Below are 24,192 nucleotides of genomic sequence, written 5' to 3' on the forward strand. Positions count from 1 at the left end.
AATCACCCATATTGGTTACCATAGCAGCTGCACCATTTTACATTCCCAGCAACAGTGCACAAGGGTTCCAGTTTCTCCCCATTGTGGTCAACAACACTGTGGTTGTTATTTTCTGTTATAAATGATGTCTTCTTAAACTAAAAAATTTTTAGTATTGATGCAATTTATCTTTTATGGATTGTGCTTTTTATGTTATATTTAAGGACTCTTTGTCTAACTAGGGTCACAAGGACTTTCTCCTATGTTTACTTCTAAAAATTTTGTAATTTTAGCTCTTACATTTAGTCCATGATTCATTTTGAGTTATATTAAATGGTGTGAAGTAAGTGCCTAAATTCATCTTTTGTTATGTGGATATCCAATTGTCCCTGAATCATTTGTTGAAGATAATATTCTTTCTCCATGGAATTGTTCTGGCACCTTTGTTGAAAATCAACTGCCCATAAATGTAAGTTTATTTTTGGTCTCTCAATTTGTTCCATTGATCTATGTTTATCTTTATTCCAGAACCCTGCTTTGATTTCTGTGGATTTATATTTTGTTTTGAAATTTTGAACTGTAAGTCCTCCAACTTTGTTCTTCTTTTTCAAAAGTATTTTTACTGTTCTAGGTCCTTTGCATTTTTATATGCATTTTAGAATCAACTTGTCAATTTCTGCAAAATAGGCAGTTGGGATTTTGATAGGATTATATTGAATCTATAGATCAATTTGGGGAGAATTGCTATTTTAAGAAGTTTGAGTCTTCTAGTCCATGAAAATAAAATGTCTCTCCATTTATTTAAATCTTTGCCCTAGCTGGTTTGGCGTCAGCCTGCAGACTGAAGGCCGGGGTTCGATTCCAGTCAAGGGCACATACCTCCATTGCAGGCTCCTCCCCGGGCCTGGGCCCTGGTTGGGGTGTGTGTAGGAGGCAACCAATAGATGTGTTTCTCTCACATCAATGTTTCTCTCTGTCTTTCCCTCTCTCTTCCATTCTCTCTAAAAATCAATGGAAAAATATCCTCGGGTGAGGATTAAAAGTAAATATATCTTTAATTTCTCTTAGCAAATATTTTGTAGTTTTAAGTGTACAGGTCTTATACTTTGTTAAATTTATTTATTATGTTATTGATATGTTGTAAATGAAACTGTTTTCTTAATTTCATTTTGGAATGTTCATTGTCAGTAAATAAAAAAACATTTTTAAAAATATTTACCTTATATCCTGTGACCTTGCTGAAATGGTTTCTATCCTACTAAATTTGTTTATTTAGCTGTGTTGCTTTGTTCTTAGTGCTGGTGGTGCTAGTCCGCTTGGAAGCCATCTGCTCTGGTCCTGACAGCTTCCGCTGCCATTTCTACTGTCGTAAGGAACCCCCAGCTGTCTGCACGCTGCTCATCCTGGCCTGGGGCCAGGGCCAGTGCCGAGTCAGTTAGGAGGTACAGCCCTTTTATCTTATCCTGCTTTTCATCAGCGCTGGGAATGTACAGTCTGAGAAGCCTCCTGCCAGGGGAAGGGCTAAGATGCTGAAAGATTCAGTGGCAGAAACTGGACAACAACCTCTTTGTCCTGGCTCCATTCTTCAGCATTCCCAGGATCTAGGTCCCCTGGGGACCTGGGTTTCCTGGATCTTGTTCCAAATCCCTCCTCCAGCTTCCTGGGGCCTGTGGAGGAGCCACCCAGCTCTCCGAGTTTGCACATTGTGCCTTATTTTGGTAAGACATGTTTTCCTGGGGGAAGGTCAGGGCTGGATATTTCCCCTGCTTTGTCCCTGATTATTTCGCGTGCATTTCCTTAGAGCTCTATCTGCAACCGGCAGGCCCACCTCTAGGTTGACGCCAGCCCGTGGTCATTGCTCCTCTTCTCTTTGGGGAGCTGCTGGGAGCTGCAGCTGACACTGGGGTAGCTTTTTGTTTGGGAAGGTAGAAATTGAGTTCTTGGCAGTTAGTAGGCCAGATGGACAACCGTGGGCCATCCCCAGGACTAGGTATTAGCATCACAGATGTGACTCTTCAGTTCCAGTTAGTGGGTGATGCCCAAGGAGAGAAGGAATTGTGCCAACTAAAGACAGGTTCTTTCTGATTTGTAATTTTCCCCAACCAGCAAACACAGCATCTGTCATAGGAAGCTTTCTAATCGTCATAATTATTATTATAGTCACAGTGTGAATTTAAAATTCAGTCACCACCTCAGGTGTGCATAAACTGCACTCTTCTTTATTTTAGTACCTTTTTAATTTCTGACTGTGCACCCTCATTCTGCACAATGGCAGACACCTCCTAGCCAGTGCCAGCTGGACCCAGTCCTCTTGGTCGGCCTCTGCTGACCAAGTAGACACTGTTGCTCCCCCAGATTCAGTGATGGCCTTTACTGGAGCCTGCTTCAAACTTTGCTGGTTGCCTTATAAAAGAACTTTGAACATTTATATGCATACCTCCTTGCTCAATTTTTAGTTGACTTTTAAACTTTTTCATCATAAGTTTAAATAGTTGCCGAAGATGTACTAGGATACTGCATATATTGACATTTAAAAATAAAACTATTTCTCCGTTCTTTTAAATGTATCCAAAGAAATCTAAATACCATACCAAGTTAATTTCACTTAAAAAAATACCTCAGGCCCGCTGGCGTAGCTCAGTGGTTGAGCATCAACCTATGAACCAGGAGGTCACGGTTCGATACCCATCAGGGCACGTGCCAGGGTTGTGGGCTCGATCCCCAGTAGGGGGCATGCAGGAGGCAGCCGATCCATGATTCTCTCTCATTATGGATGTTTCTATCTCTCCCTCTCCCTTCCTCTCTGAAATAAATAAAAACATATTTTAAAAAAATACCTCAGTATCCTAAGGAAAGAGATAGGGATGTCTACTTTCATCACTTTTATTAAATCATCATCCTTGAGCTTGGTTGGGGATGTAATTTGAGTAGGGCGGGGTCCCCGGGAATCACCAGGGCGGGGCCAAGGGCAATGGCATCTCCGCTGCGTCCCCGAGTGCCTGCCGGCAAGCAGTTCTGCAAGACAGCCACTCTCGCTCTGCGGGTCGTTGCAAGGCCGCCCGCTTTTCCCCGTAGGGGTCTGGGACCTTAGCATCCCGCCCCAACCACGCTCAGTGGATTTGATAGTCTGCATCCCCTTCTGGTTGAAAAAAACCGCGCATCCAGTTGCAGCCAGCCTGGCGCCTGATTCCCTACCTCCGTTCTTGGAGCCTCTGCACAACCTACTCAGTCTCAATGCTCTTCTTTCTTTCCTTCCAGTTGTAGAGCTTCCACTGGGCCAGCTTTCCCATGGTTCTGAATGACAACTGTTTCTTTTGTAGTTGGTAGTCTCGATGTTGTTGTGGGAGAAAGCACGCACAGGTCTGTACCTTACGCCGCCATCTTGGTTACCCCAACTTTTTTTTTTTTTAAAGGGAAGGTTTGTTTTTGTGTTTTTATTAAAAAAGATATATTTTTATTGATTTCAGAGAGGAAGGGAGAGAGTTAGAGATAGAAACATCAATGATGAGAGAGAATCATTGATCGGCTGTGTCCTGTACAACCCACACTAGGGATCCAGCCCGCAACCCGGGCATGTGCCCCGACTGGGAATCAAACCCTGACCACCTGGTTCATAGGTCGGTGCTCAACCACTGAGCCACACTGGCTGGGCACGTCAACTTTTAATTCAACGAACCCTTTTCTGCAAGACCCTTTGCCGCAACATGGGGATTAGAAAGAAATAAACTCGTGAGGATGATGACAACATTTCTAAGCACGATTGCTTCTTTGCCCCCTTTTCGTTTACTTTGTCCAGATTCTAGCCAAAGAGACTCAGCTCAAGGAATTACCTTCTTGGAGATGTCAGAAAAAGATTCCTGGGTTTTGGCCCTAACCAGTTTGGCTCAGGGGATAGAATGTCAGCCTGCCGACTGAAGGGTCCTGGGTTCGATTTAGGTCAGGGGCACATGCGGTGTCTCAACAACATGGTTGATATTCCAGTTACCACAATATTAACTGTGAGTTGTTGCATACACTTTATTCCACAAATCATTATGCAAATAAAAGATGTGCATCATGATAAAAAGAATACCTAAATAAATGGAGAAATAGAACATATTCATGACTTCAAAGATTCAATATTGTTGCTATGTCAGTTCTCTTCAAATTGATTTATAGAGTCGATGTAGAATAATAAGCTGATTCTAATATGATTCAGAATAGCAAAACCAATTTTGAAAAGGGCAAAGTTGGAGGATAAAGGGCTCTACACACACACTGCCTAGTTCCACCACTTATTAGATATGCATCCTTGATCAAATTTCTTAGCCATCCTGGCCTTGGTTTCTTGATAAATAAAAAAAGGGAATAATCATTATCTACCTACATAGCGTTTCTGAGAGGAATGACTGACATAATACATATACAGCACTTAGAAAAGTACTTGGAACATAGTAAGCCTTCTAACACTGTTATGTTGTTCTTTTGTCCTTGACCTTCTGGGTATATAGAAACTCTGGGGCACTGGGGAGCCTCCGAGCCCTGAGGGGTCTCCCTGACTCCTTGTCCAAATGTAGCATGCTGTCCTTTTCACTGCTTTTTACGGGGACATACATGGGGGTGCAACTCTCACAACGCCAGGCCGGAGTTGGTGCACAAGTCTTATTCTAGGGTTTCCAAATTTCAATCAGCATTTCATCCCTTCCTTCCTCTGCCATAAACCTAGATATGGAGAAGCGGGGGCAGAGCTTGAGTAGTAACTACTTACTACTACTACTTTGTCCGGAAGGTCTCCCGGTCTAATTAGCATATTACTCTTTTATTAGTGTAGACTAGGGTAACTACAACGTATCGGTTTCAGTAACATCTGAATTCTAATCGTTTCTCTGTCATATACCAGCCATGTGACCTGGAGCAGGACATTTTACCACGTTGTTCTTCAGTTTCTTCATCTGGGACTGGGAGATAGACACCTCTGTGTATGTATGGGGGCGGGGGTGGGGGCAGAGGGGGCTTGCTTCTAATTTTCAATGTCTTCAACTTCTCTCCCACTGTGGGACTTTGTAGTCTTAGGGCAGGAAGAAAAACCAGTTTTCCCTGTTGCATGGCCTCAAAAATAATTTCTGTCTCTCTTACCTGCTAAACACTAAGAAGTAGCGCCTTTGTTCCCTGAATAGGACAGTCATTAGCTTAAGATGCTAATTTTTTAAAAAATGGAATTAAAAATTTGCATTCAGTGAAATGTGTGGGTCTTAAGGGTCTAAGTCAATGAATTTTGACAAATGTATATCCTTGTGTAAACCAACACTCCAATAAAGACATAGAAGATTTCTATGACCCCAGAAAGTTCTCCCATACCCTATTAGTCAATCCAATCCTCCTTTCCCCCAATAGGCAACCACTGTTCTGATTTTTATTGAAACTAGCGGTTTCAGTTGTCAGGTGAGGCAGCTGTATCAATTACGAGGGGGCAAAAATCCATCAACTAAAGCTTTGAAATAAACCACAACAAAGTGCCAGGGCTGCTACTGCGAGGCTTTCTTGATTGTTTATTCTGTACCAGTCACTGTGAAAGCATGGTGGGTTCTGACATTTGTTTATAGAATATAGAAAAAGAACACAAGGGAAATAAAATATAACATATAAAAATACAGAACAGACCCCTGGGGAGTGTAAAGTTGTAACTTCCTGGCAAAGCTGCCCAAATGACACACCTATAATATTTGGCCTTCCCCTTGCTCCTTTCCTATTATTAATAACTAGTGGCCCGGTGCATGAAATTCATGCGGGGGGGGGGGGTGTCCCTCAGCCAGGCCTGTACCCTCTCCAATCTGGGACCCCTCAGGGGATGTCCGATTGCCAGCAGTTGGACATCCCTCTTGCAATTCAGGACTGCTGGCTCCTAACTGCTCACCTGCCTGACTGATTAACCCCAACTGCCCCCACTTCTGGCCTGATCACCTCTAACTGCCCGCCCCTGCTGGACTGATTGCCCCCAACTGCCCCCCCTCACGTTGGCCTGATTGCCCCCAACTGTCCCCCCCACGTTGGCCTGATGGCCCCCAACTGCCCCCTCACCCCACCGACCTGCTTCCTCCCAACTGCTCGCCCCTAACTGCCCGCCCCCCCCCCCTGCTGACCTGCTTGCCCCCAACTGCCCTCCCCTGCTGGCCTGATCACCCCTAACCGCCTCTGCCTTGGCGCCACCACCATGGCTTTGTTGGAAGGTCTCCCAGTCTAATTAGCATATTAGTCTTTTATTAGTATAGACTAGGGTAATTACAACGTATCGGTTTCAGTAACATCTGAATTTTAATGGTTTCTCTGTCATATACCAGCCATGTGACCTGGAGCAGGACATTTTACCACTTTGTTCTTCAGTTTCTTCATCTGGGACTGGGAGATAGACACCTCTGTGTATGTATGGGGGCGGGGGTGGGGGCAGAGGGGGCTAGCATATGAAAAAGATTCCTGAAAATGAAAGGGAGGGAAAACAACGCCACCTAGTCTCCTACTCCACGATTTAGTGATTTCATTGGTATTCTTTGGAGTCTGGAAAGGTTTGAAGTCTCCAAGAATTTCTGGTTGCAGTGGGGAAGGGAAGGGAACTGGGAAAAGAAAGGGGCTCATTTCCTAAGAGCCTTCTTGCAGCTTCATGTGTGGACTCATTTGGGACCTTATGATATTCCCCTGTGATGCTGGGGGGGATGTAGATTGTTAGAACCTCTTCCTAAGTATTTTGGCAATACGCATTTAATGAAAAAAGTTTACATTTGCATAGTGAAGTTTGTATAGGGATATTCACTGTATCATTGTTTACAAGCAAATTCATGGACACGTACATGTCCATCAAGGGGATCAGTTGAATGATCAGTTGAATATGGGTGTGTGAACAATTATACATTCCTATCATTAAATGCTACATCCATGAAGAGTGAGACATCTGCATATACTGACAAGAAATGATTTCTTACATGTGTTTGTCATAGAAAGCAAGATATGTAAGCAACAGTGCCATCTTTTGGGGGAGGGGGAAGGATATACACACACCTATTTACTCTTCCACTATTTCTGAAAGGCCCACAAGCAATTTAACAATATTTTTCTGAAGGGGAATTTGGGCACACAGGAGGGAGGGAAACTTACTTTTCACTCTATTTTTGTACTTTTTATTTTATTTTAATTTTTATTTTTTTAAAAATATATTTTATTGATTTTTACAGAGAGGAAGGGAGAGGGATAGAGTTAGAAACATCGATCAGCTGCCTCCTGCACACCCTCTGCTGGGGATGTGCCCGCAACCAAGGTACATGCCCTTGACCGGAATCGAACCTGGGACCTTTCAGTCTGCAAGCCGAAGCTCTACCCACTGAGCCAAACCGGTTACGGCTATTTTTGTACTTTTTAAATTTGTTACCAAGTTCTCTTACATTTGTATGTGTTATCTTTAAAATATTTTGTTTTCAACTTTTTATTTTGAGATAATTGTAAATTCACAAAAGATGTGTTTTTAAACACATTTCCAGGAGCCACCTCCTCACCGCCCCAGACCCCTCCTAGTCCACAGCCCTTCTCCAGGGTCTTGCCTGTCGCTGACAGCTCACCACTGTTTTCTTCAGTTCAGAACTGCTGGATCTGTGGGTTAAGGTAGGGGTGTGAAGGGTGGGGAATAAGGAATTTACTCTGTATCTTTTGTAATTTTTTTGCATATATAATCATGTGCATATAGTCTCTTCTAAAAACAAAGAATTTATTTATTTAAACAAATCCAGACCGCTTCCCAATAACCCTCCTCCCTAACCCCTAGTCTTTACTGGAACGAGCTCACCAGCACGCCCTTCTCCAGCAAGAAGTTCAGGGCCTTCAGCTCTACGGGAGGGGGCTGAGGGATGAACAGCAACTCTAGAAAAAAGGTATTTTACTGACGAGGAACCGAGGTTTAGAAGGATAACGTTGGTTTCCGTCTTCGATTACACACGGATATAAATGTTATCTACCCAGAAGGAGGTAAGGGGGGGAAATGGGAATCCCAAAAACCTCAGAATCGTTCACTCTGCAGTGCCTTTAAAGCGGAATCATTACTGTTTGAAAAGGAACCAGCGGGCGCGCGCTGCACGGCGGGATTTGTAGTCCTTTTCCGGTGGGCCACAGTGCGGCTGCGCGGGGGAGACGCCGCACGTCCGAGCGCATGCGTGCGGCGGCGGCGGCAGGACTGATTGGACTGCGGCCGGGACCGCGGCAGGACCGACTGTTCTGAGGCCGCGCGGGTGGGCGCGGCTGCACGGGAGCTCGGCATGGCGGTACCCGCGGCGGCCATGGGGCCCTCGGCGCTGGGCCAGAGTGGGCCCGGCTCCATGGCCCACTGGTGCTCCGTGAGCAGCGGCCCGACGCGCTACGTGCTGGGCATGCAGGAGCTGTTCCGGGGCCACAGCAAGACGCGCGAGTTCCCGGCGCACAGCGCGAAGGTGCACTCGGTGGCCTGGAGCTGCGACGGGCGGCGTCTGGCCTCTGGGTCCTTCGACAAGACGGCTAGCGTCTTCCTGCTGGAGAAGGACCGGTTGGTGAGCTGCCAGGGCCCGGCACAGGCCGGGGAGAAAGGCCGCGGGGTAGCGGGCGCGGTGAGGCGGGAATGGCCGGAGGGGCTAGAGGGGAGAGGCTAGGCCGGGACGGGGGAGCGGTGTGTGTGTGGTGCGAGAGCGGGGGGGGGGGGGGGGGGGGCGGGGGTCGGGGCACGCGCTGGCGTGGTGAGGGGCGAGGAGGGGTGTGGTGGAGAGGAAGCGGGGTGGTGAGGGGCGAGGAGGGTGCGGAAGGTGGTGGTAAGGGGTGAGGATGCGCGGGAGTGGAGGAGGAGGAGGAGGTGGGAGGGTGCAGCAGGTGGAGGGCGGGTGGGGCTGGGTGAGGAGGGTGGGGGGTGGCGGGAAGGGTTGGTGTGGGGGGAGTGGCGGGCTGTTGTGGGGTCCCTGCCGGGTGAGGAGGGCCCCTTGGACCATGGTAGGGCCTCCGGTGGGAATGAGCAGATGGCTGGGGACCTTGGTGGCGGAGGAAGGTGGCAAACCAGAAAGGAGGAGGAAGGCCAGGACCCGCAGAAGCAACGGTGTCGGTGTGGAAACCAGCCTCCTGTGGTTCAGGGCGACTGGGGAGGGCGGGCAGGGGGATTTGGGAAGAGGCTTGGAAGCACCGGACTCGTGTTAATTTTCTAAATTTTTGTGGGTCCGATAAGGTTAAGGAGTTACACGTGAATAAGGTTAAGGAGTCACACGTTTGGCAGGTACATACATGTGACGTGACACCTGGAGTTTGTTCTTTCAGGTCAAAGAAAACAATTACCGCGGACACGGCGACAGCGTGGACCAGCTGTGTTGGCATCCAAGTAACCCTGACCTGTTCGTCACAGCGTCTGGAGACAAAACCATTCGCATCTGGGATGTGAGGACTACCAAGTGCATCGCCACTGTGAACACTAAAGGTGACTTCGGAGAGGGGGCAATGGGAAGATACGTTACTTACCTTCCTTCAGCAAGCATATTCCAGATGCCTTTTCTGCCCCTGGCCTGGCGCTAGTTAGGGGTCATCCTGAGCTCCAAGGACATCACAGTTCAGTGCATAAAAAAAGAAATCATCTAACAAAATATGACATGGTTCATCTTAGAACGGAGCTGTCTATGTTATAGACTCTCTAAAGTGGGTACCCAGAATGGAAATGCTGAGGTCTGCCTGGGGGAGCCAGGGAGGGCCTCACGGAATTTGGGCAGACCCTTAGAGCAGCCATAGGAATGGAGTGGTCGGTGCGATGGGAGGGGGAACTGCTCCCAGGCTAGGATGGCTGAAGGTTGGATGGTCTTGGGGGTCTGGAAGAAAATGACCTGTGCCTTTATAGACTCTGTTATTCACCAGTATCGTCCTATAAACCTTGAGGTAATTTACCGTGTTTTATTGATTAAGATGTCATTGGTTATAAGATACACCAATATTTTAAGTGCCATTAGGAAAGGAAATAAAGCTTCCAGATAACAATGTATACCAAAAATTTTGACATGCATTTGATGCATTTTAAAATGCATCATAGATAATAAAATAGAAAAAAATATGCATCTTCGAGAATTGGTAAAGTTGATGAGATTTTTAATTGATGTGTTCAGTGTGTGCCACTGGACTTTGTTGACAAGACTCTTACCTGTAAGTGGAATAATGTAGTCATTTCCCCATGATGCCTAAGTGGATGAACATTAAAAATCGTATACATATATATATATATGTTTTAATGTCTATTAAAAAAGAACCAGCTCATCAAAATTATAGCTAAATTAAGTTTTTTGAGTCAATTTTAAAGAAAAGTATAGCTGTTACATGATTAGGACAAAAATTGTGAAAGTGGCATGTGAATGACTGGAGTTTGGGAAATGCTGGTGTAAGAGAATTAGAGGCGTTGGAGCCAAATCTAGTGGCTCTTCTAGCTTTGACAGTTTGGCTCATCTCTCTTGTCTTTCATTTCTTCATCTGTAAAATAAGGATAATGAATTGCTAATAAAGAGAGTATTGTGAGGACCAAATGGGGAAATTGGTAGATGAATGTGCCCGGCTCATAGTTGCTGATTCTTAGGTGCTAGTTTGCTGAGAACCAAGATCAACAGTAATTAATATAAATGGAAGAAGGCTGAATTGGGCTCTTTGATATTCCAGGGTGAATATCTGCATTTTATTACCTACTGCTGACTCAATGGCCTAAAGTAAACTCCCCCAACCTGATAATCTTACTTTTACTAAACAATCACCTTTGATATGTCTGTTTGCATTCTTGAAAGGCAATTGTGTATTCTAGTAAAAAAAACAAATGGAAACAGAAATTCAGTGGAACTTAGTCCCTTGAACTAGGTTCACAACTGACTCCCCCCGTAGTTTTCAAATTTATATTTCTTGTCTTGTGTATTAATTTTTGCGTTAGCCCTTTCTCCAAGTCTTTGAACCTGAGGCCACACTGGCCATGGATTCACACTAATTGCCTTTGTTACTAATGTTGTGGCCTCACCCCATAACAAAAAAACAGAATTTCCGGAGGATGAGGCCCAGAAATCAGGATTTTAAAAAGATTCCCAGGTGATTCTAATGTGCAGCCAAGGTTGAGAACCACTGTTCTAGGATAACAAAATAAACTTCTTGACGATTCTGGGCAAATGGATAATCTTACTGATTATATCTGGTTTTCTAGGGGAGAACATTAATATATGTTGGAGTCCCGATGGGCAGACCATAGCCGTAGGCAACAAGGATGATGTCGTGACATTTATTGATGCCAAGACACATCGTTCGAAAGCAGAGGAGCAGTTCAAGTTTGAGGTCAATGAAATCTCCTGGAACAATGACAATAACATGTTCTTCCTAACAAATGGCAATGGTTGCATCAACATCCTCAGGTGAGGGGCTTCTAGCCTAGGGAACTGTCTTACTTAAACAGCTGGGTGCGCTGGTGGTTGCAGAGATGAATTAGGTGTGAGTCTGTCCTGAAGGAGCTTAACGGATGTACAGTATAGTATTGTACTAAAGAACCCTGACCTCTGTTGAGCACCTTCCAGCCGGACACCTTGTATTTTGCTGGGTCCTCACAGAAATTGTAGGGGGTTGATGGTATGCTTCCCATTTGATAGATAAGGATCTGGGGTTCAGAGTCACTGGTCAGCTGGTGAGCACTAGAACTGGATGCACCTTGAATTGTGGCTAATTTGTACCCTTGAAGTCTCAGCTTAAATATATTACATTCACCGCAAGGACGCCATCTCTCCCCTCCCTCCTCAAGGTCAGAGGCTTATTTTATGTACTTCCTTTTGGAACCATTTCTCATTTTACATTGTAATTGCATGTTTACTTGTCAGTGTCCTCCATGAGACTTAAGTTCCATGAGGGTAGAGACTGGTTAACTTGTTTACTGTTGAATCCCTAATGCCCAGTCCCTGCTATACATAGTAAGGATTTCAGTACATATTTGCTCTCTAAATGAATGAAATGGTGGAATTGAAATTCAGGTCTTTCTGGTGCTCTTCCTTCTGCTGTCCTGGGTGAGCAATGCCAGGCAGAGTGAAATAGGTTTTATATTAGAGAGGCTGGGTTTGCTGTGGAATCCCCGGGAAAGAAACTTGAGTTGAGGCTTGAAGGAGGCAGCTTCTGAGTTTGACTTTGAAAGATGAGTAGAATTTTAAGAATCAGAAAAAGAGAACTGCACAGTTGCCAAAGCAAGTGTGAGTGAGCATGACTTATTTGGAGAGTAGTTGGTAGGTCAGGGTTGCTGAGAGTGGTGGCAGTTAAGGTATTGAAAAGAGGGTCCGAACATGGCAAGATAAAGTTGAAATATGATTTGGGACCAGATCACAAAAGGCTTGGATTTCTGTGCTTGGTAACTTGAATTTTATTGTGTAGGCAGTGGGGATTCTATAACTTTCTTTCAAGCCTTTTTAAAACAGATATGGAAAACCACATAAAACAAATGTGTAGCTTAATGAACAATTACATGCATGACACCTGTGTAACCCCACTCAGGTCAAGGAATAGTACTTTGCTGGCCATATCAGAAGCCAGTCCGTAGGCTTTATCCTAATCATAACCCACTCTCCTGAAAAGTAAACACTGTCTGGAGTTTTATCATTATTTATAGTTTTAGCTACCAAGTATGTACAGTGGGGCCTTGACTTACGAGTGTCCTGACTAACGAGTTTTTTGAGATACCAGCTGTCTCTCGGCTCTTTTTTTGCATTGAGTTGATAGAGTAATTTGAGTTAACGAGCTCCTTAACGAATTCAGTCTCTGAACGAATGAAACTCGTAAGTCAAGGCCCCACTGTATCTCTAGATACTCTAGCCCAGGGGTGGGCAAACTTTTTAACTCGAGGGCCACAATGGGTTCTTAAACTGGACCGGAGGGCTGGAATAAAAGCATGGATGGAGTGTTTGTGTGAACTAATATAAATTCAAAGTAAACATCATTACATAAAAGGGTACGGTCTTTTTTTTTTTTAGTTTTATTCATTTCAAACGGGCCGAATCCGGCCTGCGGGCCGTAGTTTGCCCACGGCTGCTCTAGCCTTTGCCCACTTAAAAACGTTTGATAAGTCTCTTTAAGTCTGTTTAACTAGAGGTCAGCTTCCATCTGTTTCTTTTAGTTATGGCTTAGCTGTTGAAAAACCAGACTATTAACATGTAGAGATTCTCCTAGTCTGGATTTTGCTGATCTCATAATGCGTATTTATTTGTCGGAATATGAGACATGTCTTCTCACCTACTATTTGATTACTCATAAATATAGTTCATTTAGGAAAGACAGGATAAATGCTTGATTCTTTCCCTTTATCATTGGGTAATGAATCAGTTCCCTATGACCTTCAAATATGACCAGCTAGAGGTTTTGTGTGTGTGTGTGTGTGTGTGTGTGTTTTAGTGAATCATGGACCTAGGTATTTAAGCAATTTTTAAAAATATAATATACATTAGGAATTCATACTGATGATTTCCAACTAAAATGGAGGGCTGCAGGAATTTTACTAAATCTCTTCCATATTCAAATCTCTTTCCTTCCAAACAGTACAGTGGGGCCTTGACTTAACGAGTTTCATTCTGAATTCGTTAAGGAGCTTGTTAACTCAAATTACTCTGTCAACTCAATGCAAAAAAACAGCCGAGAGACAGCTGGTATCTCAAAAAACTCGTTAGTCGGGACACTCGTAAGTCAAGGCCCCACTGTATTCTGGTTTCCAAAGGTGCAGGGGACTATAGAATTAGAATGCTCCGTGGTTGTTACCTTTATCCCACGTTACACATACAGTTATCCCAGAATAACCACCACCACCAATATATCTAAAAACAGTAAATTTTGCTTTTTGAGTGTGCTTTCCTCATTCTTCCTCTCTTAAAAAAAATAGTAATACTATAGATTGTCCGAGTATAGAGCCATTCCATATTATACCTTTCCTTTTAACCATATGTAGTTTCTACAAGAAACTATATGCAATGCTCATCACCAGCACTGTATTGATAAATCTTCAGTCATTTGGATTGTCAAAGCTCATTCTCTAGTTTAGATTCCTTAGGAATGGTTCATGGGAACAATATTCCCTGAGTTCATAGTTATAGCATCCTATATAATAAAAAGGTAATATGCAAATTGACTCTAACAGCAGAATGACTGGGAATGACTGGTCACTATGACACACACTGACCACCAGGAGGCAGATGCTGAATGCAGGAGCTGCCCCCTGGTGGTCATTACGCTCCCACAGGGGGAGCTCTGCTCAGCCACAAGCCAGCACAGCGGTGGTGACGGGAGCCTCTCCTGCCTCCTCAGCAGCGCTAAGGATGTCCGACTGCAGCTTAGGCCTGCTCCCCGCTGGCAAGTGGACATCCCTGGAGGGCTCCTGGGCTGCCAGAGGGATGTCTGACTGCCAGCTTAGGCCCAATCCCCCGGGGAGCGGGCCTAAGCCAGCAGGTGTACATCTCCAGAGGGGTCCCAGACTGCGTGAGGGCACAGGCTGGGCTGAGGGATTCCCCCCTCCCCCCCCAGTGCACAAATTTTTGTGCACCGGGCCTCTAGTATATTTATAAAACTTATAGATGGTTTATTATTGTACTTATTTGAACTCTTTATAATTGATAATCAGTCTTGCTAGCTATAAAAAATCCTTGCTTGTGTATCTTAAATATGTATTGTTTTCTTTTGGCATAAAGTGTTACTTGCAAAAGAGTCTAATAATAATTGAATTTTCTTTTTCTTTCAATCCAGTAATTTTACCTCTGTGTCACATCTGGGTTTATATTCTCAGGTGTGTGGTGTGTTGTTTCAATACGTTGTTTGGAATCTGTATTTAAGGAAAGCTTTCTTGAATACAGTCTTTGATATTCTGTTGTCTTTGGTTTTCCCCTTCAGTGTCTCCTATTATCATTTTAGCATCACAGTCCTCTTTCCACAGTTTGATTGCTGTTTGTCTGTCTTGTTTTGCAGCTACCCAGAGCTGAAGCCTGTGCAGTCCATCAATGCGCACCCTTCTAACTGCATCTGCATCAAGTTTGACCCCACAGGGAAGTACTTTGCCACAGGAAGTGCAGATGCTTTGGTCAGCCTCTGGGATGTGGATGAGTTAGTGTGTGTTCGGTGCTTTTCCAGGTAAGCGACTCGCCAGCACTTGCCTTGGATATTTTATTTCATTTTGGGTGAATTTGTGCCTTCTTATTGGGTTATTTAAAATCTTCTTCAATTACAGTTGACATTCAATATTAGTTGTAGGTATACAGCATAATGGCTACATATTTATAGAACTTACAAAGTGTTCTCCCTGATAAGTCTAGTACCCCCTGACACCATACACAGTTATTACAGTATTATTGACTATATTCCCTATGCTGAACTTTACACCCCTTATTATTGGGTTATTCTAATCTCTCCTTTGTCTGCTTTCTCCTTAGGCTGGATTGGCCTGTGAGGACCCTTAGTTTCAGCCACGATGGGAAAATGCTGGCTTCAGCATCAGAAGATCATTTTATTGACATTGCTGAAGTAGAGACAGGTGACTAAAACCTTCCTATTTTAACAAGAACCTTCTGTCCTTCATCTCTGGCCATCAGGACCTCTCCTGTCATGTGTTTTTATTTCTGCACATTACTCCATCAGTATTAGCATCAATGAATTTGTCTCCTTAGACACGTTCATTTATTACAACTGTTACAGTCAGGTAATGAGGGAGCAAGGAGTTAGGAAAGGCAGGGGCAGGTCTGAAGGAAAGTGATTTAGGAAAATATTTTGTATTTTATTAACTTTGAATTCTTTCATTATAATGAAAAATTTACAATACAGAAAGATAGGACCTGTGGTCCCACCATTTACTAGTAATTGCTACCTCTTTTTAGCATTGTAATATATTTCTTTTTATCTTTTGCCTGTATGTGAATATATATGTGTGTGTATGTACATATATATGTATGTTTGTACTTTAAGGGATTATCAAAGTAGGTGCGATGTGCTTTAAAAATAACAAAACAGAACTTGCAAATAGGAAAATGGGAGGCGTGTAATCATTTTATAAAAGAATTTCCTCAGTTTTATTTTTTAAAGTAGCTGTATTATTTTGGAAATACATGATACATTAGTAAAAGAATTAAAACTATGTAGAAAACTTCAGAGAAGTAGTAAAAAACTTGAAATTCCACGATTTAAAGAATGCCACTGTTGGTAACATCAGGGGAACATGGTCCAGCCACCCAGACATGCAGCTCCTGTGATGCTGGGTTCTCACCTGTTATTCTGGGGCCCTGCCTCACCTGCAGAATGTTACAGCTTCTCAGTGCGGCGGCTGCTGAGTCACTGCCACTTTGAGTGGGGTTAGAATTTCATTCTATATACTGTCTCATTCTGTGTGCTATCAGGTGGCTTCTAATTGTCGCACCGTTACCGTAATGCTGTGATGAGTGTCCTTGTTGTACTTCATTTTACTTATGTGATCATCCTTTTGGGTAAGCCATTGAAGTGGGATTGCTGAGTCCTAGTTGTTCACATTTTGTGAAGGACCAAACCACCGTACAAAAACATTACTGCAGCTTTGCTCTTAGCATCAGTGTGTGCATGCACTTGTTTTTCTCATGCCGTCTTTGTGCACGTTTCTTTTAATTTTCTACCTTACCTAATATATGTGAAATACAATTTAATTCACATACTCTTTCAGGAATATATTGAATGTAGCTCTATTAACTTCTTCTAAATGCTTTAACAAATATATTTTTTTAGATTATAATTTTTTAAATTTATTTTTTAGTTATAGTTGACATACAGTACTATTTAGACAAATACTTTTAAACATGTTGGATTTTAAACAGAAATTTTCTCGATAACATCAATTAAAAATTAAAAGCAAGATATTAAAACAAAGCAAAATTATATTATTTTTACAGCATTTTTATATACAAATGGGAAACAGTCTAATTTCATTATGAAATAAGTTGTGATACATCCATATTACAGTGTGCCAAGAGAAATGGAAGATGCGTGAGGCATAGTGCTGAATGATGAATGAGCAAAGCAAGTAGTCAGCCATGTATAGGATATGTTCCCATTTAGGTAAAGAAATTAAAGTGAAGTTGGTAGGAAAACATTTAGAAGAATTTATCTCAGACTTATAAGATTAAGGGAAGACTTAAATAGGGAAAAATAATAAATTTAAATTTCCAATTATTACTAAAACCAGTTAAACAAAATTAAAAATTGAGTTCCTCAGTCACCCTAGGCACATTGCAGGGACTCAGTAGCCCATGTGGCCAGTGGGAGCTGCATTGTTCAGTGCAGATAGAGAATGTGTCTATCACAGACATGTTTGTTGTATGGTACTGCTCTGTACCCTTGACCTGTTTGAATTTTAAGTCTTCATATAGTAGTTTGTAAAATAAGAGTAATACATGTTCATTATAGAATATTTGGAAAATGCTAACAAATTCAAAGGAGCAATTAACAGGCACATATAGGTCCATAATTTAGAGCTAATCATTGCTAACATCTTAGCATCTATCCTTCTGGTCTTTCTTTTCCTCCTACATGCATATGTATTTTTTTCTGTTGTTGGAATCATATGTTAGATGTAATTTTGTATTTCACATATATATATATATATATGTATATACATTTTAAAATGTAAATATATATAAATATGTAAATATAATGTATCTTTTTTTTATTGATTTCAGAGAGGAAGGGAGAGGGAGAGAGAGATAGAAACATCAGTGATGAGAGAGAATCATTGATCAGCTGCCTCCTGCATGCCCCACATTGGGGATCGAGCCTGCAACCTGGCATGTGCCCTCCTAGTTCATAGGTCCATACTCAACCATATATTATATATAATAACATATATAATAAAACCTCATTTTAACACATTGCGTACCGCATAGAAATCTCTAAGACATACGCCAGGGACCGCACGTTTTTGGGCAAACTGCACGTTATTTAAATCATCATAATGCACTTTAGGTGTTGTTTTTCAATAATTATAACATTTTTATTTACAAAAACAATTAAACAATTAAAGTTCCTAGTACTTTTTTAACGTATGGTACTGCATAAAACATTTTCCCCTATGAAGAGGGACCAAACAAAATTTACATAAGTATCTACATTCGCTCCTTTTTCCATGGGCGTGAAAAACGAGAACACTCGTGAGTGGTCCTTAACAGATGGCGCGCGAAACACGAGAAACCTCCTGAGCGGTACGAAATGTGTTAATATAGTCCACTTAATTTTCAGCTTTTCAGACACACACATACACATTGCATCTGCCTATTGAAACTTTGATGGTCTGGAATAGTAATGTCAGCCTCACAGTCAGCACTGATTTATCATTCAAAGATTAAACTTTCCAAAAAACTGAGACGGTGTTAAAGTCTATGAAGCCACATGGCTATTTGGGAAATTTTAGACCTCTTCATGTATAGGATATGTTCCCATTTAGGTAAAGAAATTAAAGTGAAGTTGGTAGGAAAACATTTAGAAGAATTTATCTCAGACTTATAAGATTAAGGGAAGACTTAAATAGGGAAAAATAATAAATTTAAATTTCCAATTATTACTAAAACCAGTTAAACAAAATTAAAAATTGAGTTCCTCAGTCACCCTAGGCACATTGCAGGGACTCAGTAGCCCATGTGGCCAGTGGGAGCTGCAAGTAGTCAGCCATGACTACTCTGATTTTCTTGAACTATATAAATTTCTTTTATCAATCCCATATCAAATGACATGGCGGTAAAGGCGTGAAGAGAAATGGAGGAGGAGTAGTACACTTTGCAACCGTTTTTGTGTCTCTGTAACTCAGACCTTTGCTCAGACATAGATATAGGCTGCCAGATACTAGCATCATGAAAAGTGGTTAGCTGTCCCAGAAATAGAATTTCTCTCTCTCTCCCTCCCTCCTCCCTTTTTCCTTCCCTCCCTCACTTACTTTGTTTTTCCACATACACAAGTATATATGAAACAGCTTTATGGACATAATTCATGTACCATAGTTGGCTAGTTTGAAGTAGACAGTTGAGTGTATTCTGCATTTTTAAATTGGCACCACACTGTAAATGTTTTACTACATGCATCTTAATCCTAAGGTTGAAAAAAAGTTAAGCAGGATTAAAGGAATAATAGCTTTAGAAACTCATGTTTAATTTCAACAAGTGGGAGGAATATATTTTTGGGAGAAAGAGCTTGTATTACTCTTATTAGAAGGCATTGAGATTTAGTAGATGGATCTGCTGCCTGGAAACAGATTGACTTCATGTGTTGACTTCGTTGCTTCCTTGAGATGTGATTTACCTGTTAAGTCACTCGTTTCTTTATAAAATGGTGTTTAAAACCATTACCTGTCTTGCCGGGTTGCCATTATACTTTATGGGAATAAAGGATAGTCCATGTGATTCATAGGATGCTCAGTGAACGTCAGTGTCTGCTCACTGTTTTCCCACGGAGTGTAGGCCTTACGTTAACCGGTCTGCGTTCAGGACCTGCCCTGCCACCAAATGACTTGTGACCTCTCCGCGCCTCTGTTCTCTGTAAAGTGGGCTAATGATTGCGTCTGTCTCATGGGGCTATCAAGTGGATTAAATGAGTCGATATAGCTAAGTACTTAATGAGTGTGTTCTCTTACTAATGTATTCATTGGTTTCTCTATATTGATTTTTATAGGAGACAAGCTATGGGAGGTGCAGTGTGAGTCCCCGACCTTCACTGTGGCTTGGCACCCCAAAAGGCCTCTGCTGGCATTTGCCTGTGATGACAAAGATGGCAAATATGACAGCAGTCGGGAAGCAGGGACTGTGAAGCTGTTTGGGCTTCCCAATGACTCCTGATTAGGAGGACCTGGCGTGGGGGACAGTGAACTAAAATTAGTTTGGTCTGTCTCTCCGAGTTGGTGTGCACCTACAGTATTTGTACATTGCTATAAATTATAAAAGTCTTTTTTTCAGGCTGCCCATTCCAGTTGCCTTCTTGTTTGTTATGTTAGCAGTTCCTTTCCTTTCTCTCCTGATGAGGGCTCTGCAGTGTGGGTGGTGACACCCGCAACCCTTGTCCTCTGGGGATCTCCTGCCCTGCTTTTGGGCACAGGGTGGACTGCATTGGACTTCTTCTGCTTGGACACGACCTAGTTTGGAGGGTGGGTGGGAAAGGGCGAGGTGGGGTCCTAGCCAGATAGCTCAGTTGCTTAGAGCGCCGCGCTGTCCCAATCCGCCAGGTTTGATCTCCGTTCAGGGCACATACAAGAAGCAACCAATAAATGCATAAATAAGTGGAACAACAAATCGATGTTTCTCTCTCTTCCCTTCCTCCCTCCCTCCTCCCTCCCTCTAAAATCAATTAATTAAAAAAATAAAGAAGAATATTGGGGATGGAGATTTTTTAAATAATTAAATACATATAATTTTGAGAATTGAATAATAAAACTGGCTTTTTTATTATGAGACTTCTAGGACTTCCTAAACTATGGTATTATGATGTTATTACAGGAAGATACTTCAGTTTTTCATCTAGAAAAAAAATCTCAAGTAGAATTTAAAGGTGGTAATCTGTTATTTACTGTCCTAACCCAAGAACTCTGAAATGCAGGGACAGGGTGTGAAGTGTGTGGGCAGTAGCAGTCCTTTGAGTCAGCAGTTGTTTGTATGTATGTGTATGTCTACCTGGCCTCGCTCTTCAAATTTATGATAAACACTGGGAAAAGTAGTAACATACAAATAAGAACTACAAAATCAGGTTATTAAAAACTCGGGTTAAGAAATAGAAATTAGAATAGAAAGAATTAAAATAGAAACATTCAAAAAAAAGGAGTCAATTGAATGGTTGAACTAAAATGTAGACTCTGCACTTCCTGGTGGCAAAGTGAAGAATGGGGTAAGTCAGCGAATTTGTCTGAAAAAGAAAAGCACATGCCAGCTCCTCGGGGAGCCACGCTGTTGTTAGCTCTGACCTCCAAAGGAAATGGCTCACGCAGGGATTCTTACTGGTGAGTAATATTTAGACTTTTATTGTATTTTAATGTATTTCAGCATAAAAAGTAGGGATATACCTCAGTAAGTGATATTTGTAGAAAATTTCGGAAAAAGCAGGTAAGCAAAAAGACCAGTCATATTCCCAGCATTTTAGTGTATATGCTAGGAGTTTTCCTGTGCTCATATTTACACATAAAAACGTGTGTAGCTTTATAAACATCTTGAAGACAAGTCAGGTATGACAAGATCATTATGCAAGGTGCTCAGCACCGTGTTGGGCAGTATTATAAACAATGAGTGTTAGACATTTTTAGTTACCGGCCATTCCCTCTGTGCCTGGCACTGTAATGAGCACTTTCTATCAGCTGTTACTCAAGTTTTGCGGTAGCCTACTGAGGCTGGGTATTGGGGAGTTTAAGTTACTCAGTGTTACTCATGAAGTGACGACGTTCAGGTGCCTTCTGTTGCAGTGACTTCTGTTTTCACGTGCGCTTCCATTTTACAGAAGAGGAAACCATGGCTCTGAGCAGTCAGCTCTCGGCCTGGGTTAGTGCCTGATTGGTTGCATCCAGTCTTCAGGCTCAGCAGTGTTTCCTCCAGCCGCCAGAACAGCCTCTGCCTCCACCTTTCCGGGAAAATGGTCTTTTCAATTGCAAACAGCGTGCCACCTCCTTACGTCAGAGGTTCAGTGCTCATGTCACTGGAGTGAACTTCGGTGCGTTGTTTCTTGATTTTGCAGTTGCTTGTTATTTCTCTGGTTGCTGCCATGTTTTTCCGTATATCTCCCCTTGGCATCAGATCCAGGTGCTACAAGTTTAGATTCTTGATATTTGATCGGTTCCCTCCTCTTCCTTCCATGTGGACTTTCCCCCTGGGTTTTGTAAAGTAGTGATCCCTGCCACCCCTCACTTCAACAAGAGATTGTGGCTTTCAGCTAGGGGGGATGGGCACTTTAGCGTCAGGAAAACACCCCTGAAGAAGGAGCTCCAGCTTGTGGTTACCTTCACTGACTGTCAAGGTCTTGCTGACATTTCTGTTTAACTTCAGAGCCCTGGAGGGGCTCCTTCGTGGAGAAATGACAGGACTCATCCCAGACCTGGGACCCCCTGTGGTTTGAGTGAGGTTTCGTTCAGAGCAGGAAGGATGCCATTCACAAGCACAAGTGGCCATTCATTACTCAGTAAGTCCAGGGCTGTCAGTCACTGCTCCAAACACCAGCCCCACCAGAAGCGGGTGGTGAGGTCAGCCCTGATCTAGACTTCACTTGGCAGGGAAAGTCACATGTGCTGGGCCAGTGACCCATGGCTGTGATGACTGGAAGTCAGGCTAAGACATAGGTAGATAAGACTTTCATCTCTTTTGCTGAGCACCTGGATTCTCTGGGGCATGAGGTCCAGGAAGGAGACAACCTGCCAAATGGTAAGCTGGTGTGAGACGTATGTGTGTGCCTTGAGGGTGGTTTCCTTCACCCTCACCTGTCTAGGGTCAGGCTGTGCAGCAAGGCGCGTTGGGAGGCTAGAACAGGGTGTCCTGGTCAGAGGCTATCAGACCAAGGAGCAGGCTGTGTGCTCCATGTCAGGGGCTGAGGTGTGGAGTACCTACCACAAGGCGAATTGGAAAGAGGCCAATTCTTGAAGGTCCCAGAGCAAAGCAGTGTGCTATGTGTATGTTCTTGGTTGCGGTGTAATTATGGGTGGGTCCCATTGAAAATGACCAGGAATGGGGTAGAAACAATGTTAATCTCTTTCCTGTCGCAAAGATGGATTCTAATCCCTAAGGATTTTAGTCACAAAAGGGACCATGGAATGTCTGCCCTCTTGTGAAGGATAACAGCCCATAAATGGAATTAAAGGTAAGCCCTGTGTTTCAGAAGGGGAATAGAGTTCGTACAAATGGAAGTGCATTGCACACTCAGACATACCTGTATATAGGTGAGGCTTCCCTTCTTTTCTCCCTCAGACACTGGTGCAGTGGGATTAAGGCTGGCTTCATACTGGAGCAGAACCGGAATTGGGTCTCAGCTCCGGCAGTGACTGACCTGTCCCACTTTCCTCATTCATAGAGGGGATGACGAATCCTCTTGTCTTTGGGTTGTTAGGATAATTAAACGAGATAAAGTATTTGTGAAGTGTCTGCCACAGCACCTGGCATGCAGCTTCTAATGAGAACACGGGCTGGCAGTGGAGACAAGTTATCAGTCCATCAGCTTTCCTGGCTCTAAATGCCAGAGTTGAGGGAGCCACGTTAATCATTCCAGGAGTTGGTGCTGTGAAGGGAACAGAGCTGTCCATCACACCCTGGGCATGGCACAGGTCAGAGGAGAGAGATTGGATCTGCTTTCTGCTCCCGTCTGGGCCCATGATGGATGGGTGCATGCAAACAGTGGAGCATCAGTCAGAACTGTACACTAGTGGCGGGAATAGGAGTCAGGGAGGGTAAAGCACTTGTTTGCTGAGGTTGCTGGGAAAGGATGGGGGTGGGGGGGGTGGACTTAGAGCAAGTAGAGAATATGAATATAGGGCAGAGGACATGGAAGGGGTGCTGCAGCTTGGAGCAAAGCCGAGGTGTTGATAGTGCCCTGGTGGCATTGGAGACAAAGGGAGGGAGGGTGTCAGGCTCGGGGCTCTTTCATTTTGCACTGGTCGGTAGAGTAGCCTGATAAGCAGGGAAGAGCAGGAGAGACCTCAGGTCAGTTCCTGGTTCTGCCACCACTAATAGGGAGACTGGCCAAGTCACTTCACTCCCGTAAGCTGCAGTTGGCTGACTTCTGTGATGTTCACAATAATAGTGCAACTTATGAGGGTTAAATGAGTTGATATATGTTAAATGCCTGGTAGATTGTGGATGTTCAATAAATAGCTATTATTGTGCAGGTGTTTATACCATATCTGTAGTGCAATATAAACCTTTTTACCTTCTTACCTTCCATTGTCCCCTAAGCTTATCTCATTTGGCACAATAAAGGATGGGGGTAGGGTGGAATTTGGAGAAAATGAGTATTTAACACATTGTCTAATACCATTTCTGGAGCTTAGGCTCTTTATTTTCATTTAGGGATACTAAATTGAGAACTAGTCATCCAGTAATCACCAGTTTACTAGCAGTTTATATGTTTGAAATTGTTGCTGACATGGAGCCACCAGCTATTGAACTTCAAGGCACCCAGCATTTCAGCCTGTCACCCCTTTGGAGAAGCAGGCAGAGTGTGAAAACATGGCCCTAACCTGCAGTGTCAGCAACAAAGTCACTG

General features: G+C 43.2%; 1 protein-coding gene across 1 annotated transcript; it reads left to right on the top strand.

Annotated features, from left to right (window-relative positions):
• Nucleotides 1-8,138: 8,138 nt before the first annotated feature.
• On the top strand, nt 8,139-19,930 carry THOC3 (THO complex 3). The gene is made up of 6 exons (XM_036314681.1): nt 8,139-8,519; nt 9,268-9,424; nt 11,165-11,369; nt 14,938-15,099; nt 15,399-15,499; nt 19,642-19,930. Exons 1-6 carry the CDS (start codon nt 8,253-8,255, stop codon nt 19,803-19,805), a joined length of 1,056 nt encoding a protein of 351 aa, XP_036170574.1. The 5' UTR covers nt 8,139-8,252; the 3' UTR covers nt 19,806-19,930.
• Nucleotides 19,931-24,192: the final 4,262 nt, after the last annotated feature.

Source organism: Myotis myotis, unplaced genomic scaffold, assembly GCF_014108235.1.
Source record: "Myotis myotis isolate mMyoMyo1 unplaced genomic scaffold, mMyoMyo1.p scaffold_m19_p_6, whole genome shotgun sequence".
In the NCBI taxonomy this organism is placed as follows: Eukaryota; Metazoa; Chordata; class Mammalia; order Chiroptera; family Vespertilionidae; genus Myotis; species Myotis myotis.

Coding starts and splice junctions, on each gene's coding strand:
- THOC3 (XM_036314681.1), top strand. CDS start 8,253: ATGGCGGTACCCGCGGCGGCCATGGGGCCCTCGGCGCTGGGCCAGAGT. Junction 9,425..11,164: donor CGCCACTGTGAACACTAAAG/GTGACTTCGGAG, acceptor CTGGTTTTCTAG/GGGAGAACATTAATATATGT. Junction 15,500..19,641: donor CATTGCTGAAGTAGAGACAG/GTGACTAAAACC, acceptor TGATTTTTATAG/GAGACAAGCTATGGGAGGTG.